This window comes from Lineus longissimus, chromosome 1 (genome assembly GCF_910592395.1).
Source record: "Lineus longissimus chromosome 1, tnLinLong1.2, whole genome shotgun sequence".
NCBI lineage: Eukaryota > Metazoa > Nemertea > Pilidiophora > Heteronemertea > Lineidae > Lineus > Lineus longissimus.
Genome location: NC_088308.1, coordinates 2081149 through 2096167, shown reverse-complemented (window position 1 = coordinate 2096167; position 15019 = coordinate 2081149). Strand labels below are relative to the sequence as shown.

The following is a 15019-nucleotide window of genomic DNA, read 5'->3' as shown; positions in this document are numbered from 1 at the left end:
ATGGCCAGTGAGTGGTTTGATGTCGTCGTCACACGCTTCGAATATATGATGGCTTCTTTGCGAATGTTGCTGACCCTGCTTTGACCGGGCGGATTCGAAAATTTGGAAAGTTTGTATCGGTATAACAGTGGAGCTTACTTTTTTTGCACAGGCCTAATTTCACATTTTGATCATTGGGGCATTTTACAATTATTTAAGGAGATACATGTGATTATTTGTGTGTATGAAACGCAGACTGGCAACGCTTTGGTTCAGAACTCTCAAGGTAAATATGAAGTTGGTGGTTTTTAGCATCGACTGAACTCGCCGAACACAGATACGTATCCATTCGGAAATCATTCTGTATAACCCCTCAACTCTGAACTGCGGGCGTACTCTGTGTTCAAGAGGATCCGGTTTAATTCCTTTGATCGGCTCTTTTCACAAGCTCCGATGCAGTGGGAAGTGAAAGCTTTAGGTACTTTTCTCCTACTAAATAGCATTTTTACGCGGTGAAAAAAAGTTTGAATTCGATTGAAGGTACACGCTATGATAACATGGTTTGATACCTGTCCAATATCACGAGCTCTTGTCTGGCGACAACCACGCCATGTTGTTTTCGGCGGCCATTAGTCTTCCCGGAATCCACTGGATTTTTGTCGCGGCCATTAGTCTTCCCGGAATCCACTGGATTTTTGTCGCTCTGTGTTGCTGATCAACTGAACAATAAATCAAGCATTGACAATACAAGCGACAACAAGCACCAGTTGATTCTGGAATAGATCCCATATCCATCCCACGTGCATTGCTTCTTGCAGCAGCTGCCGACTAGCTATTGTTAGATGACGTATATGATTGTATTCCTAGTAGATTGAGTGGATTGATTATGCATACATGTAGGTTTAAGGCGTATATCGATCCACGCAGGTGCAGGAACTGCATTCGGGGTGTTGGGCTTGGCACCAAACAGATGAGAAAGTCATTGCAACCAAGCTGGAGATACATGCAATACCTGCATATGCGGTATAAGTCTTTGGGAACGCTGAAAGATGGACTTGACATTGCTTTGAAATCATCGAGGTCGTTCCTAGGGCGTTGGAAGTCCGTCGGACTGTTACGAAAGGATTCCCCTTAACATTCTACACCCAAAAAGTAGCTTATCAGTAGGGTACATGCAACATTCTTACGTGTTTTAGAAAGAAAGAAAAACATCCGCATCTATATTTTCAGTTTTGATCCAGTGAGCCAATAGGACGGAACACATCCAACTTAAGATTTGTCTTCTTGCTGCTGGTACCATGCATCCCGTTTGATGGATTATAATGAAAGGAATCCTTTTTAAATGGAATAGTTAATGGACGATTGAAAAACAGTAAATGAAACGGGAAATGTTTGTTTGAGCAGCGGGTCTTCTCTTGCTTAATACCAACAACCCGCTGCTTCCAATACAAATATCTGTACCTGGACGATAGAGAAGGAATAGCTAGTTATCACTGCTGTAATTGGCAAATGAAACAAAATAATAACAAACCAGCACGGAGCTATGTTTCAACAAGTTCAATGAGTTTGGCTGATTGGAGCAGTGATTGACGAACTGATTTCGTGATAGGCAGCTCGCGAACTGCCGCCCGCGCATTGATCGCGATAGCCTTTAGCTCGTTGCCTTGTGGCGGAGAAACCAAGCAGGAGAAACGTGCAACCACGTCACAGTCTGGGCGCCTGATCACCGTATCTCGCTATCGTCTGCAGCGTCGTCTGCTCAGAGAAAGATGTGCTTCAACAACAGGGGAAGCGTTCCAAGCTTAGATAGTACGTAAAGGAATGCATCTGACTTTTTAATAAAGGATAACTGTATTGCTTTTTAGAGGATAATTCAACATACGATCTAGCTTTAACGATTGCTGCGGACGAAATACATTGAGTAGGCAGGACGTGTTATCTCCTTTATCGTTAGTGGATTATCGAGAATTAACTAAATATTCACAGGCCGGCGAACTTTGTAACCGAACTGACTTATGACCGCTGGGTGAACGTCCTCGAGGTGGCGACGTACGTTAGGAAAGATTAGCTTCTAGGACAAGACATACATGCAGGACCTCCACACATTGCTCCAGTTTTCGTTCCAAGAATATCTATTACAGTTTGTAAAAGTTTCAATTTTTCCCAAACTGGTGTGGATTGGGCCAGTCGACAGGTGCTAGATGAACCGGCATTTCATGATTTGAGTGCTTAACAGGACTTAGTTTTTCGTTTTGTGTCAAATCAACTTAGAAAGACTAAGTGCTCCAACGGATGCGGTAATAATTGCTGAAGATGAGTGGTGAAAGACAGGAGCCCCAAGTCCTAGTGCACAATGATTGATAGAATATGCCAATATAGCGTGATTATCCTCGTAGGAAATCTTGTTGTCCTCCAAATCGTCGCGATAGCTACAGACTACTGGGAATACAGGAGTTTCAACATTCAAGAAATCCTCCCAAAGTTGAAAAAGTCAAACCTGACGAAAATCCACGATCCAATTGACACGAGTTCGTACATTAGTATCTATTACCTTCACGATGATCACGCGAAAGTTGCAAATGTTGGCAAGTACATTGGGAATAACAGTGACTATCAGCCGCCGGCTTATATTAGGAGGTTCTTCCAGCCTCGAATAGTGACTACTAATACCAGTACGGAGGTACGCTTGAAGGAAGTCATCGATTTAGTGGTTTTATTTGAGCAATATGGGAATCTTTTCAGAGACTGTGATAACTTGGAAGGTAAGTTGATTTACAATTGCTTCTAGTATGTATATACAGCGTGAGAGTTTCCCCTTTATGCCTATGTATGCCTTCGCTAGAAGACGTGATACGGTCGCCCCCTTCGGCCTTGTCTATATTCCCCTTGGTGCACTATGAGAACCTCTACCTGCGGTGCTCAAGGAGTGAATGACAATGGGTCTATGTACAGCCTCCACAATATCCATCTGAATCCATCACATAGAAAGTACACTGTAGTGTTTTAACATTTGTCCATATTTCAGGGTTTAAACTAAAAGCACTCACTTCGTTCTAAAACCCCATAAACCAGTTTAACGTGAGTGATTGAATTGCTATTATTGTAATGAAACGACCATCGATCCATTATTGATCTGTAAGACAATATCATTGGCGAATCGCATTCTGCATCAGTAGGCTATATCTATCTCAAAGCATTAAAAACATGGGCCGAATTGTCATATAAATGGCGTTTTATAAATGTACCTGCGACGTCAGACAGTCTTGTGAGAAGGTTGGAAAACTGACTAAAGACATTGCTGGTTAAGGCTGTCAGCATCATCACAAGAAAGACAATCGGTAAATGTATTTTCAACCTCTTAGGCCAAACGATGATGATGATATTTCTTTGATCCCTTTCGATAAGGAATGTTTACGTTACTTAGCGTTATTCCTGGCACTCATACGCTACAATGTGACCCCCAAGCTCCTGCCTATGGTTCCCCTTTAAGAACGGCGGAACACCAACACAGACGGCAAGCTCAGCATTACTTGGGGTTGAATGCTCTTCCTAACCTTATGTTTTACGCATATCCCGCAATGCCAGACAGGTGTATTCTTTCAGTCTGAACCGTGTGAGCGCAGTCGGAATAATTCATTCCATTTTATTATTAAAGCTCACTTATACATTTCTAATATTGAGGACTTGATACAAAACTGGGGGCATTGGTTGTCTCACGAGACACAACAGTGTGCTAACATTCAGACCAAGACCAGAGCCACTTTGCCGAGGTCTTTGGCGAACTACCCGAGCGGTGTTTTCTAAGAAACAAATCCTAACAGCGAACTATCTTTTCTAATCTAAAACACCCGCCTAAAACTCAATGTGAAAAGGTGATTTTAACTGCTTTGGACCGCTTCCATATTTTGTACCAAGCTAAGCGGTTGTTTACCAATGTGTTTTAGCATTATAGGTAATCATGGATAGAATCATCCCTCATGTTGGTACCATCTAAAATTTAAGTAGTTTTTCGGTGAAATCGTGAGTAACAGGCCGTGCTAGGCCGTGAGAACGTGCGCCCATGAGAATTGCCAATTTCTCTTAAAAAGTTGACTTTAGAGCCTGGGAAAGTTGTACTTTTATTAAGAGTCAGATAAAAACTACAAATTCTGTCTTTAAATGAAAAGAAGCTCTTCAAGTCATTTGCGTGTCGTAAATACATGGTTTTACTGTTGTGAGTGATTTAGGTTATGCCTCTTATTTATACCGGGCTGAGATTTCGGAGTAAAAGCAAAGTACTAAATCGAAGATGGGAATGCGTTTTAGAATGTGCCTGTTTTTTAATTAAACCTTGGAACGACTCAAATAGGTTTTTTTTATTCGCTGAGTTGGTCGTAGAACTCAACCCAACAGCTGCTGCTGCTCCACAGACAGTTTATGCCCTCATTGGCTTTTAACCAACGACGGTTCTGGCTTGAACTCGTCAAAGAGTCGTTAAATGCGCCAAAAGCGACTAGACATGTCTTCAATGCCATCAAACAACACCAACAAAGTTCAGTGTTCAGTTTTAACCTCTTGATTGCTTTAGAATTGCTGGATCGCGTGCAAGTACAACAGAAAGGTTATTTTTTGAAACTTGGTCCTGTAATATATATTCTTAATCACCTTGGGGATTTCCACTTTTAAGGGAGTTAACTTGAGAGGAATACGTAACAGCAGATCTTTTCCTCCGAAATGAGGTGATGAAAAGAATTAAAGTATATAAGCTGACGACATTTATCATAAAAGCGATCATTCGTGGAGAGTAATCATAGCTGATACGGGCTGTTCGGATGAGAAACGATTTGATTAGAGGTCATACATGTATTCATGATCGAAAATTATGTAATTTTGGTTTGTTTAAAACACTAACCATGTTCAAATCTCGATCCATGAAATTACATTTTGACACACTAAAGCGTACTTGACGATAAAACGTACTTAGTCAAAACAGTCAGATGCTATTTTCCTACTTTTTGTCGGTCCTTTGAAGCTCACCTACTACATTTATGAAGTTTTCTTGCAGAAACACAGAACAAAAGGCCCACGTATTTCATAACAGGTAACGCAATGAAAAACTAAGTGCTGTGTTTGTTGAAATTGTTCAGCAGAATTGAGTAGGCAGCGCTAGTATTGAAAATTATGATGTAGTCCCTAGTGATTACCTGTTTATTTTGAAGTTCTTTTAGGTAATATAAATCATTTTGTTAAATAATCGCTCTCAACTTCTTAAGTTGAAACGTTTTAGCTATTAGCTTGTATTTATTTGAACAACAATGGACACCCACGAAATTTTGAATAACAGCGCAAACCTACGGTATAGAACCGGTATAGTTCTACATGTATTTGAGCCCGCCGTGCAAACAAGCGATTTAATCGCTGCGACCACGGATACATCCGTGCTGCAACCTGCGATTATAATCGCTGCCATCCTTGTAGTCAGTGATACATGTACCAGCGAGATAGTCTTCATTTTGCAAACATCAAAATCATTCCGAAATGAAAAATGAAATAGATTTTGCCTTTGAGTAATGTCACGTGTTATGAAATTGAAATTAAAATATTTTTTCCCAACGTGATTCCGCTGTGAACTTAGTTTCTGTTGACATTTCACGATCTGTTGGCATCCACAAGCACATCACCTTGCATGTTAAAGGCATACGCCATTCATTACAAATTTGAATTTTGAACATTTTCAGTTGCGTAAACACGGATAAGATATAAATTTCCGCCTTGCCGTTGTGAAGACAGATCTACAAATACTATATGTACCAAGTTTCACCAAATTCGTATGCATAATAACTGCACTACGGCATTATGTATAGCTATTTATGCATTTCTATTTTCCTGCATTGACAACCAGTTATCACGAACGGCGTACCCTTTCAACATAAACATGGTTTACCAGAGCAGCAGCAATGTTAGTTGGCACCTTCTCCTCAATGGTTTACAGGATCATGGCTAACAATAGCAAGACTACGTCACGTTTAGCTGAACATACACTCTCGGCAATGATACCTGGCGTTTCGGATTCCAAAACAATGCGCATGCATTGGGGAAGACAGCATTCCAATCAAGTCATCTGCTCTTAACAACACTATTTCTCAAACTTGATGGCAATTTTCTTTAACAAATGCGTAGAAAGAACAATTAGTCATATTCTTTTCTTTCTTTTTGCCATCACGCGTACGGTTTTGGCATCTTGTGAGTCAAGAACATATCTAAAAATAATCCTGAGCAACACTTTTGGGTACTGACAAGACAATGTCTAGCATGAATGTATTGCACTACATGTACTTGTTATAGCCCTCGTAAAGATTGGAAGCATTGTGCAATATAATTGAGGTTAAAAAAGACCAAAAATTTAATCATATTGCGCAATCCTAGGAAGATTTCCTCTCCATTTTATATCCGGTGTAACATCTGTGGTTGTTTCCCATGTGTCAGTGTTTCCAAACAATAGGCAGCTAGAGAGACCATGACTTTTCAATAGGGGGAAACACAGAAAAACTTGTCAATCTATCTTTTAGCGTTCCCAAACAATGAGGGGAAACACTCAAAAATAGAAACACTCAAAAACATTACACCGGCACAAAAACACTCATTGTCGAGAATAAGAACAGAACTGTCACAATCGAACGCGACAAAGTTTAGGACAATGATTTTCCTTCAAAATAGCTGACACATGTCCCAATATCTTTGCTTTGTTATTCGATTTAGCATCTGGAAAGACTTTGGTGATTGTATTGGCATTTCTTAACCTCTTATCCATGTTATGTTCAATGGAATAACACACAAAGGCGTCCTCCTTCAACAGCTTGCCGATTTCTCACCGAGGCTCGGCACTTTATTTGTTCCACCTGGTTCTGCTGGATCGAAACACAATGAAACCAGGCTGTGCTTATTTTCGCAATAGGGGTGTGGTAAGGACCTAAAGCCCCTGTTACCATATAATAAACATGGCCCAGCCCCATTGTGTTCCAATAAAACGGGACAAAGTGCAACGACTTACAATGCTTAGTCTGTCACGTGAATCACCAAAGTGGGAAATGCTGTTTGGCAAGAATTAGCTGTTTTGCTGACAATGTTGTGCCTGTCACAGCAACCGCATACTCCATCTCTCTTAGGGTAATTGCGCCAGTTTTGAAAAACATATAGCCTTATACAGAAAAGAAAAGTGAACTACATGCGGCGTGTGTCGCCAAACATGAAAGTTGATTCCAAACATTCGTAATGGCGTGATCTTGTTTTCATCCGGGTTCCACCAAAGATTCGTCACGCAATGTCGCAATTCAGTGTGTCGGAAATGGCTTCATCTCCTTTCCATTTCGATGAAATTATTTTCTAATAGCTTTTATATCACCCAACCAAGCGGAGATGAGTTGGCCGTTTGTTGTGAAGCCAAGAAGAAAGTTCCATTCGCTGCAAATCTATAAAGACATGGGGTTCATGCCCATTTCGCCTTGTCTTTTTTCGCCTTTTCCCATTTTGCCTTTAAAAAATATACATTTCGCCTTCTCCTATTTCGTCTTTTCCAATTTTGCCTCTTCCCAATCCGCCTTATTCTATCTCGCCTTTGTCTTTTTTCGCCTTTTCATTTTTCGCCTTATGCTATTTTGCCTCTGTTTTATCTTGCCTTATCACAAGTTGCCTTATCCATTCTTGCCTTCGTCTGAGTTTGCCATTGTCTTAATCTGCCTTCTCCTATTTCACCTTGTCCTAATTTACCTTTGTCCTAATTCGCCTTCATCCTATCTCGCCTTTACCCGCCCCGCCTTTGTATTATTTCGCCTTCTTCCCATTTCGCCTTCTTCCTACTTTGCAACAAACTTGGTGTCTTTACCCATGTTTGTTGATTTTGAGTCAATCTTTCATATGAAAGTGTCTTCAACAGTGTTGAAGGGCTTCTAGGGTCCATTCGGGGGTACCCCCAACCAAAACCCGGTGGACATTGCCAAAATTACAAGTGTACATAACTTCTCAGCCATTATAGTCATATTACATTACATACCATATTGCAAAAGACTTTTGTCTCTTTTACCCATGTTTGTGGGGCCAGTCTTTCATATGAGAGTGTTTCCACGAATTATGTTTTGGTACCCTACCCAAGGCTGTTGCTTAATTACCAATATTTTCAAATCTTCATAACTTCTGAACCATCTACATGTAAGCTTACATGTATCTCCAAAACCAACTTAGTATCTTTACCCATGTTTGTCAAATCTTAGAGTTTTCCAAGTCTTTCATGGAAATATTTTGGCATAGTGTTTTGGCATTCTCTAATGAGTAAGACTTGTGACCTGGTACTATATAGGAGGGATGGGGGTGCTAAGTATTTTATTGATCATTCAAAGTGTGAGTGCTTCTGAAGTTCTTTTATTATGGACTATGGTCAATAGGCCTATTCAAATACAGCAATCTGGAAGATGTATTCCTTTGATCATTGGGGAATTATGAGGCCTTCTCACAGAACGAGTTAGCTCTCAAGAACGTCCCACGCAGTGTTCCCTTTAGATGGTTTTGGTACGTTTGATGTTCTTCATTCACAGCAATGCTATAACTTAGCATGAGATAATACAAGTACCAAAGTTTTTTTGAACAGAATCATTAAACTACTCAAGACACTGCCCCCCCCCCCTGCGAATAATAGACCCCTTGCTTAACGAAGGGGAATTGATAAAAGGCGAGGTGAGATATGGCGAAACGGGAGAAGGCAAAATGGGAAGAAGGCGAATTGACACAAAGGTCAATCAAGAAAAGGCAAGATGAGATAAGGCAGGATGGAACCAAGGCAGAATAGGACAAAGGCGAAATAAGAAAAGGCAAACTAGGATGAGGCAAGATGAGAGGAAGGCGAGTTGGGAAGAAGGCCAATTGGAACAAAGGCGAGATAAGACGATGGCGAAATCGTAGAAGGCGAATTGAGAAAAGGCAAGTTAGGAGAAGGCTAAATGGGAGAAGGCAAAATTGGATAAGGCGAATAAGGTTAAGGCGAAATGGGCAGATACCAGACATGGCATGTGAGTTTTTATGGCTTCTTTGTCCTGGCGTGGGCATCGGGTGTGAGGAAAATGTTAGAAAAACCTCAGGGGGAAGGTGTACTTTAATGGCTCGAAATCGTATAGAGAGCCTCGTGGCCGGCAGCAGCAGGTTAGTGCAGGAGCAATCAACGCCTTCGCTCCATACTGTCGTTAAACCAAGCTATTTCCCTTATATACCCCAGGAAGAAAGTTTAAAATAGTACCCTTCCCCAAAGGAGAATAATGACTTTTGCAGAAAAGGTCGTCTGTACCAAACACTGGTTACCACAAACTCGTAGACAGTGCATATTTGTGACCCGCTCTACCAAAACTAGGCGCTTGTCGCATCTGAACTTGACAGGTTGATACGGACTTGTTGTTCATTTCCCTATTGTAGACCTTTTGTGAAATGTGACCAAATCAGTTTGTAATAGATTTCACAAAAGGTCTACAATAGGGAAATGAACAACAAGTCCGTATCAACCTGTCAAGTTCAGATGCGACAAGCGCCTAGTTTTGGTAGAGAGAGTCACATTTTTCCGAGATTGCTCCTAGTTTTCAGAAGAGAGTCTCCTGAGTCTGAGTTTCTGTTGAAATCATGGGAGGAAACCATTTTTCGTCTCAACCTTTATTTGTTAAAGAGTGAAGAGGTCGACCACGAGTCCATGTGTTTTTCAAGCAGACAACCCAGGACAGATGACTTGGAATTATTAGTGAGTTTGTCTGAGCGTCTTCATTAGCGTTGCTTTGATGGCGCGAACCGATGATGAAGAAAGGCTGCTTATCAGGGAGATGCGTGTTGGTGTCAACTCGTTGACTTGAATTCCAATTGAAAATGAATAATTTAAAAAGCTTTCAGGTTAGAGATATACATGTACGGTATATGTACAGTCGGTTATTTATACATAGGAAATGGATGTCGTGCAATTTCGAGAAGGCGATAGTTAGGACTAATCGCTCGCCTATTATAGCGTATTAACGGTAAGAGGTCTCACAAAATTGATTGGAATTCATTGAAGCTGCAATTACGTTCATTGGTAGCAGTGAATCAGGAAAGTGGTGCAGGTTTCAAGACGTCAGACCTGGATCCAGGGCCACTTGGAAAGATCCAGGCTAATTTGCCGGCGTGTCGCCAAAGAAAGGTACATGTCCAGTGGAACACCAGCCAATGGCCGGTAGTCAGACCCCACTCCTGTTAAGGACATATGGTAACACGTTCCAAGACTCTTAGCCTGTTTGTTATCCAAAATTGTGTCTGACATGGACATATAAATGTATATATTAGCCAGAGAATGAATAATGCACCAGACAGTCTTCGCGTGGCATATGAAATAATGAACAGCCGTTAAGATTCCTCTCATTGCATTGATAGCGCAAAATGTCTGATTGCTAACTCTTAGACTAATAGCAATGTTCTTCAGCTGGTCTCGGCGGAATCCATTTCTCACCATCAGTACCGGTATTAAATTGATATTGCATATAGCGAGGCAAACAGAGGCGAATAAGCGAGGGGTTGCGTGCATTGTGAGGTGAATTTTTCATGTTTCTATTTCGATAATGATGTGGAAGTGCCTATTGTGTTGGAACTTCCCGGCAAAGTGCTCATTTGAGGGCTCGATAGAAAATGCATCGAGAATACCAAAGTGAGAAAATAACCTACTGACGGATACTTAGTAACAGCTTTTGATGTTGTACTGCTCTTGAGTGAAGATGTGTAAGGAGGGTGGGTTTAGTCATTTCAACTCGACCTGCTTTATCATTCAGAGATATTCGCTTTACATTAAAACTGCATTTCGCATTAATGGACCAATCAGAAGCCCTGATACCTTCGTCATCGGCGCTATCTTCAAACTTGAACCAATCACTCGCCGTCTTGAGGTGAAGACGAGCCAATCACAGGGGACCTTAGAGGTCAAACAGGTTGTAATCTACATGTGCCTCTCAATTTCCTGGAAGCCTTTTTCCTTTATATCTAAAGGAATGTTAACTATTAACAGACTTTTTCAGTGTGAGGTTCCAAAATCGTATCCTCATTTTTAACGCACATGTACCATCAATTTGAAAGCCTGTTCGAAACATCCGAAAAAGTAATTTTACGAAAATATCCATCTCTTAGCCATCTGATTGAACTCTTCAGCCGTGGGCACATCCAGTTAGAGTGTGATTTTTAATGGATGTCGATACTCCTTTTGGTCGTGTGACCGTTTTGATCCTTCGCCATCTGGAAATACATGATGATATGTGATTTGCAAGTGAATGGCTCTCAAATAAATCCCTAGGCGGAGAGAGATAATATTCGCCAAGGTATTATTTTGTGTCGGGTCATGTACAGAAACCTTGATAGTCCCAACTTATTGATATAAAAATCCGTTCTTCATCGAATACATCGTAATCCTATATCACCAGCAATGAGAAAGAATGCAACGGATCCTTTATTGCAAAAAGCTTGAGGTGAAAGGACGGTCCTATGCCATAAGGTGAGTATTTAAATACACGTACTCGCCTTGTTATTATTAACGTTATTAATTTTACCTTAGCTACCTATCTGGGTGAGATACATGTAGACTGATTCTAAAATGGTTTTATTTCGAATCACACCAAACATCTATAGCGGCGGTTGATTGCCTTCTCAGCTGTTTGCTACTGGCGAAATGTCGCGTTTTGATAATTAAGACTCTGGTGGCTTCAAAGTTGGTGATAACGTCGATGTTTTGTGTACAAAGCAGACCAATGTCAAGGCAACCTTATTTACTATATGTCTGATATGTTTCGGAATATTCTAGTGCGACAGATGCTCTCTCATAAAGCCATTTTAAGTAAGTCTTATCTGCAGAATGTCACAAAAGCCTTCTTAATTGAACCATAGACCAGAGAATGATTCTGCAGCTTCATGTGACGAGCAACAGTATCATGTATCGACCGATTGTTAGAGTTTTTCCAAACTTTATTTTGACCTATAAAGAGTGTTTTATCATCGCTTTCGTGGTTCTTGCCATCACCTTCTTACCTGTCTTAAACTAGTAAACAAAACCTGCAGCCATGTACCATTGCGTAGAGAACCTCCGTGACAAAGCTCCAGCAACTAGCTACAAAAAGATCGGTAAAACGAGAATATATGATGTATATTGACACAGTGCCATTCGCGATAAATATACAGAGTGAGCATTTTCCTGGACACGTCGTGGCATTTTGTATGAAAATATTTACTGTTTTCACTATAACAGTTAGCACAGGAGTCACTGGCAGAAGAATAAAATATGCCATATTATTGGCGAGTCGACATATTTTGTTTGGCCTGTGCAACTTGCACGTTGAGCCAGCTGCTACTGTTGACTTTGCCAATATTCAGTCCATGCATTCAAAATGTACAGCAAGCCATTAACTTTGTGGGACAAAGTCTACCAGATCAATGCTGGTCATAAACATCGGTACAATATCACGCCGTGATGTGAGCTTGCTGGTGGCCTTTTACCTCTCATCACTTCAGCCTATACTTGCCACTAATGAATTTTTTCGAACATGTATTATACTTTAAAGGCCATTTGCCATTGGTAGCCAAACATTCGTTGAGTCTCTTACGGCATGGACGAGCAGTTAAAATGTACGGTACTACAATGCATCGCAAAGCTACCGACAGTGCATCGCTGTTAAGCTACCGAGAGCAACATTCCGCGATAGTGTTAGATTTTCCCCTCGTCCTGAAGTTTGTTAATTGGTAAGAAGATCGCGTATGTCTCTGGAGTACTGCAATACAAGGGGATTTCATTCATGACCCGTTATACGAATAGAGAGAATGAATACCATCTGACCGAATATTTCCTGATGTACCGAATATTTCTTGAGGTAAATTAGGTCCTTAGCCAATCTCAATTGCACTGAAGACAAGTCGGGCTGCTTCGTTGAAAGGTAGGCTATCCGGAGCCAGATATAATATCAGAAACTGATATCCGTGTATACGGTTGTATGTATATGTTATACCTTGCAGCAATTCATTTGCATGGAATACCAAGGTAGAAAAAATTAAATACACCAGCAGATAGCCAGGCATATAGTGTTATTTGCACTGAGAAAGAAAATCGGTCAGTGTCGGCATTGGACTTGTTTCCTTTTCTCCTTCGCCGTCCCTGGCAGGTGACCATGCAGTGCACACAAATGCAGAAGTGCTCGACTACCTGTAGCAATTCGTTCGCGATCCTATTGCCGTGTGCGAAATACAGTTTAGGTGGACCTGACTCCAATTGTGCAAGCAGTGTTGAGTAGAGCACCCCTTGAGCGTTTGCTGCCCTTCAGCGTCGGTTCAGGGGAATATTAATGCTGTGAAAAATCATATCATGCCAACTCATGTAACATTTCAACGCAATGTGTTGGGGGTACGATGGCATCTTCTTGTGATACAACGGTAACCCCAACTATCAAATTATTGAATTACCAAAACCAAGATCACCTTGAGTTTTGTGATTAACTCTCGTTGTCTCGAGCTTTTCACTGCGGGGTCCATGACGACCTGTGAGGCGGCAAATAGAAGCAAGTGAAATACCCGAACAGCTTACCAATTTGTTTCTACTTGTTTTGAGTCTATAGATAGGCCTTACCTTGCCCGCTACCTCGCAGTAACAAGCAGTAGGCCTATATTTCAGCTGAGACCTGTCTGAGAAACAGAAGTATGTTTGTATGATGCTGTGTTTCGATTTCGATGCAGCCATGCAGCGAAGATGCTGACGCAATACATCGTTCGTGCATTTCTTGGCTGGGGTCGACCTTTCAACTGTATTGTTTATTGTTATCCTACTGCATGAACACATCCACATTACCATTTCCCCATCCGTTTGTTTGTCTCACCTTGGCTTCACCTCAAACATTATGTTATTTTGCCTCCACCTCACAGTAAGTTGAAAGATTAACCAATCCATACCAAGCCTACATACACAGTCTATTGTCTTTAAACAAAGCCCGCTCGCACCTTCATTCAGGCCGCCGCCTAAATTCCCATTGTTCTTATCAAAGGGTCAACTGGCAAATCGTCCATTAAGTCACATCAGTCAATCCATGAACAGTCAATCCCATGTACATATCATGTGTATAATCGGTATCCCTGATCAAATCAATGCTTTTACATCGCCATTAGCTACTGTTAGCTTTGCGGTCACCGTGGCTAATATGCACAGTCTACTTTACTTTGTGAGACTTATCCAGGCGGGAGGGATCAATGTTGGTCATTTGTACCCCACTCTTTAACTCAGATATGATTATCATGAACAGTTGACACGAATGTGAAATGTCTTTGATGGAAACGGCGTATTCATGGGTATTAGGAGACTTTCAGATAATCTTCTAAAGCCATTGTGATAGAAGAGATTCTGTTTCTTGGTCTTGCTTTTGCCGACATGGCAGACATGCGGGAGCCGCTGTAACATCTGCGGTTGTTCTCCATATATTTGTATTTACATGCAACAGACAGCTAGAGAACAAAGAAAAACGAGTCTGTGTTTCAACTTTCCCAAATGATGAATGGCACTGAGAAACGGAAAGATGAAAAACGTTGAATTCAGCCCTGCTGTGGTAGTCGCATTATTTTTCAGGGATTTATAGCTACATTGTAGAGAGGCCAGCTTCACCTTAGATTTCGGCCGTACACTGGAATCTTTCATTTTTAGACAGGTGCGGATTCACTTCTGACGCTGGAGCTGATCCATCGCAAAATATCCTCTTGTAAGCCTCAGCGTGCCCGCTCAGTGTTGAATCTTGTCAACCCGCAAATGCAGTGAAATCCTCTGCGACTGGTGGTGGCATAATTGAATTACTGACTCCGTTGAAAGGCCACAGGTGTAGATCCATAAAGTGAAGAAAGTCTCACTTCCTGTCAGATTATCGAGCACGAAGATCCATGTTGACTGCTGAAAAGACCTCCGCCGTTCGCGTTCCCCTGTGTTTTTTCGTAGGTTATGTAAAAAGAAAGAAACGAATGCCCTGAGTGCAGTTAGTTTGCACGCAAATGCAGTTGT

At 41.2% G+C, this 15019-nt stretch overlaps 1 protein-coding gene across 1 annotated transcript in view; it reads left to right on the top strand.

The window, feature by feature from the left end:
• Positions 1–15019, top strand: part of LOC135484382 (uncharacterized) — a 58686-nt gene continuing 43667 nt past the window's right edge. The window contains exons 1-2 of the mRNA XM_064765785.1: positions 1–109; positions 1210–2741. Coding sequence (XP_064621855.1) covers positions 2333–2741 — 409 coding nt within the window. The 5' untranslated portion in view covers positions 1–109; positions 1210–2332. The remainder of the gene's footprint in view (positions 110–1209; positions 2742–15019) is intronic.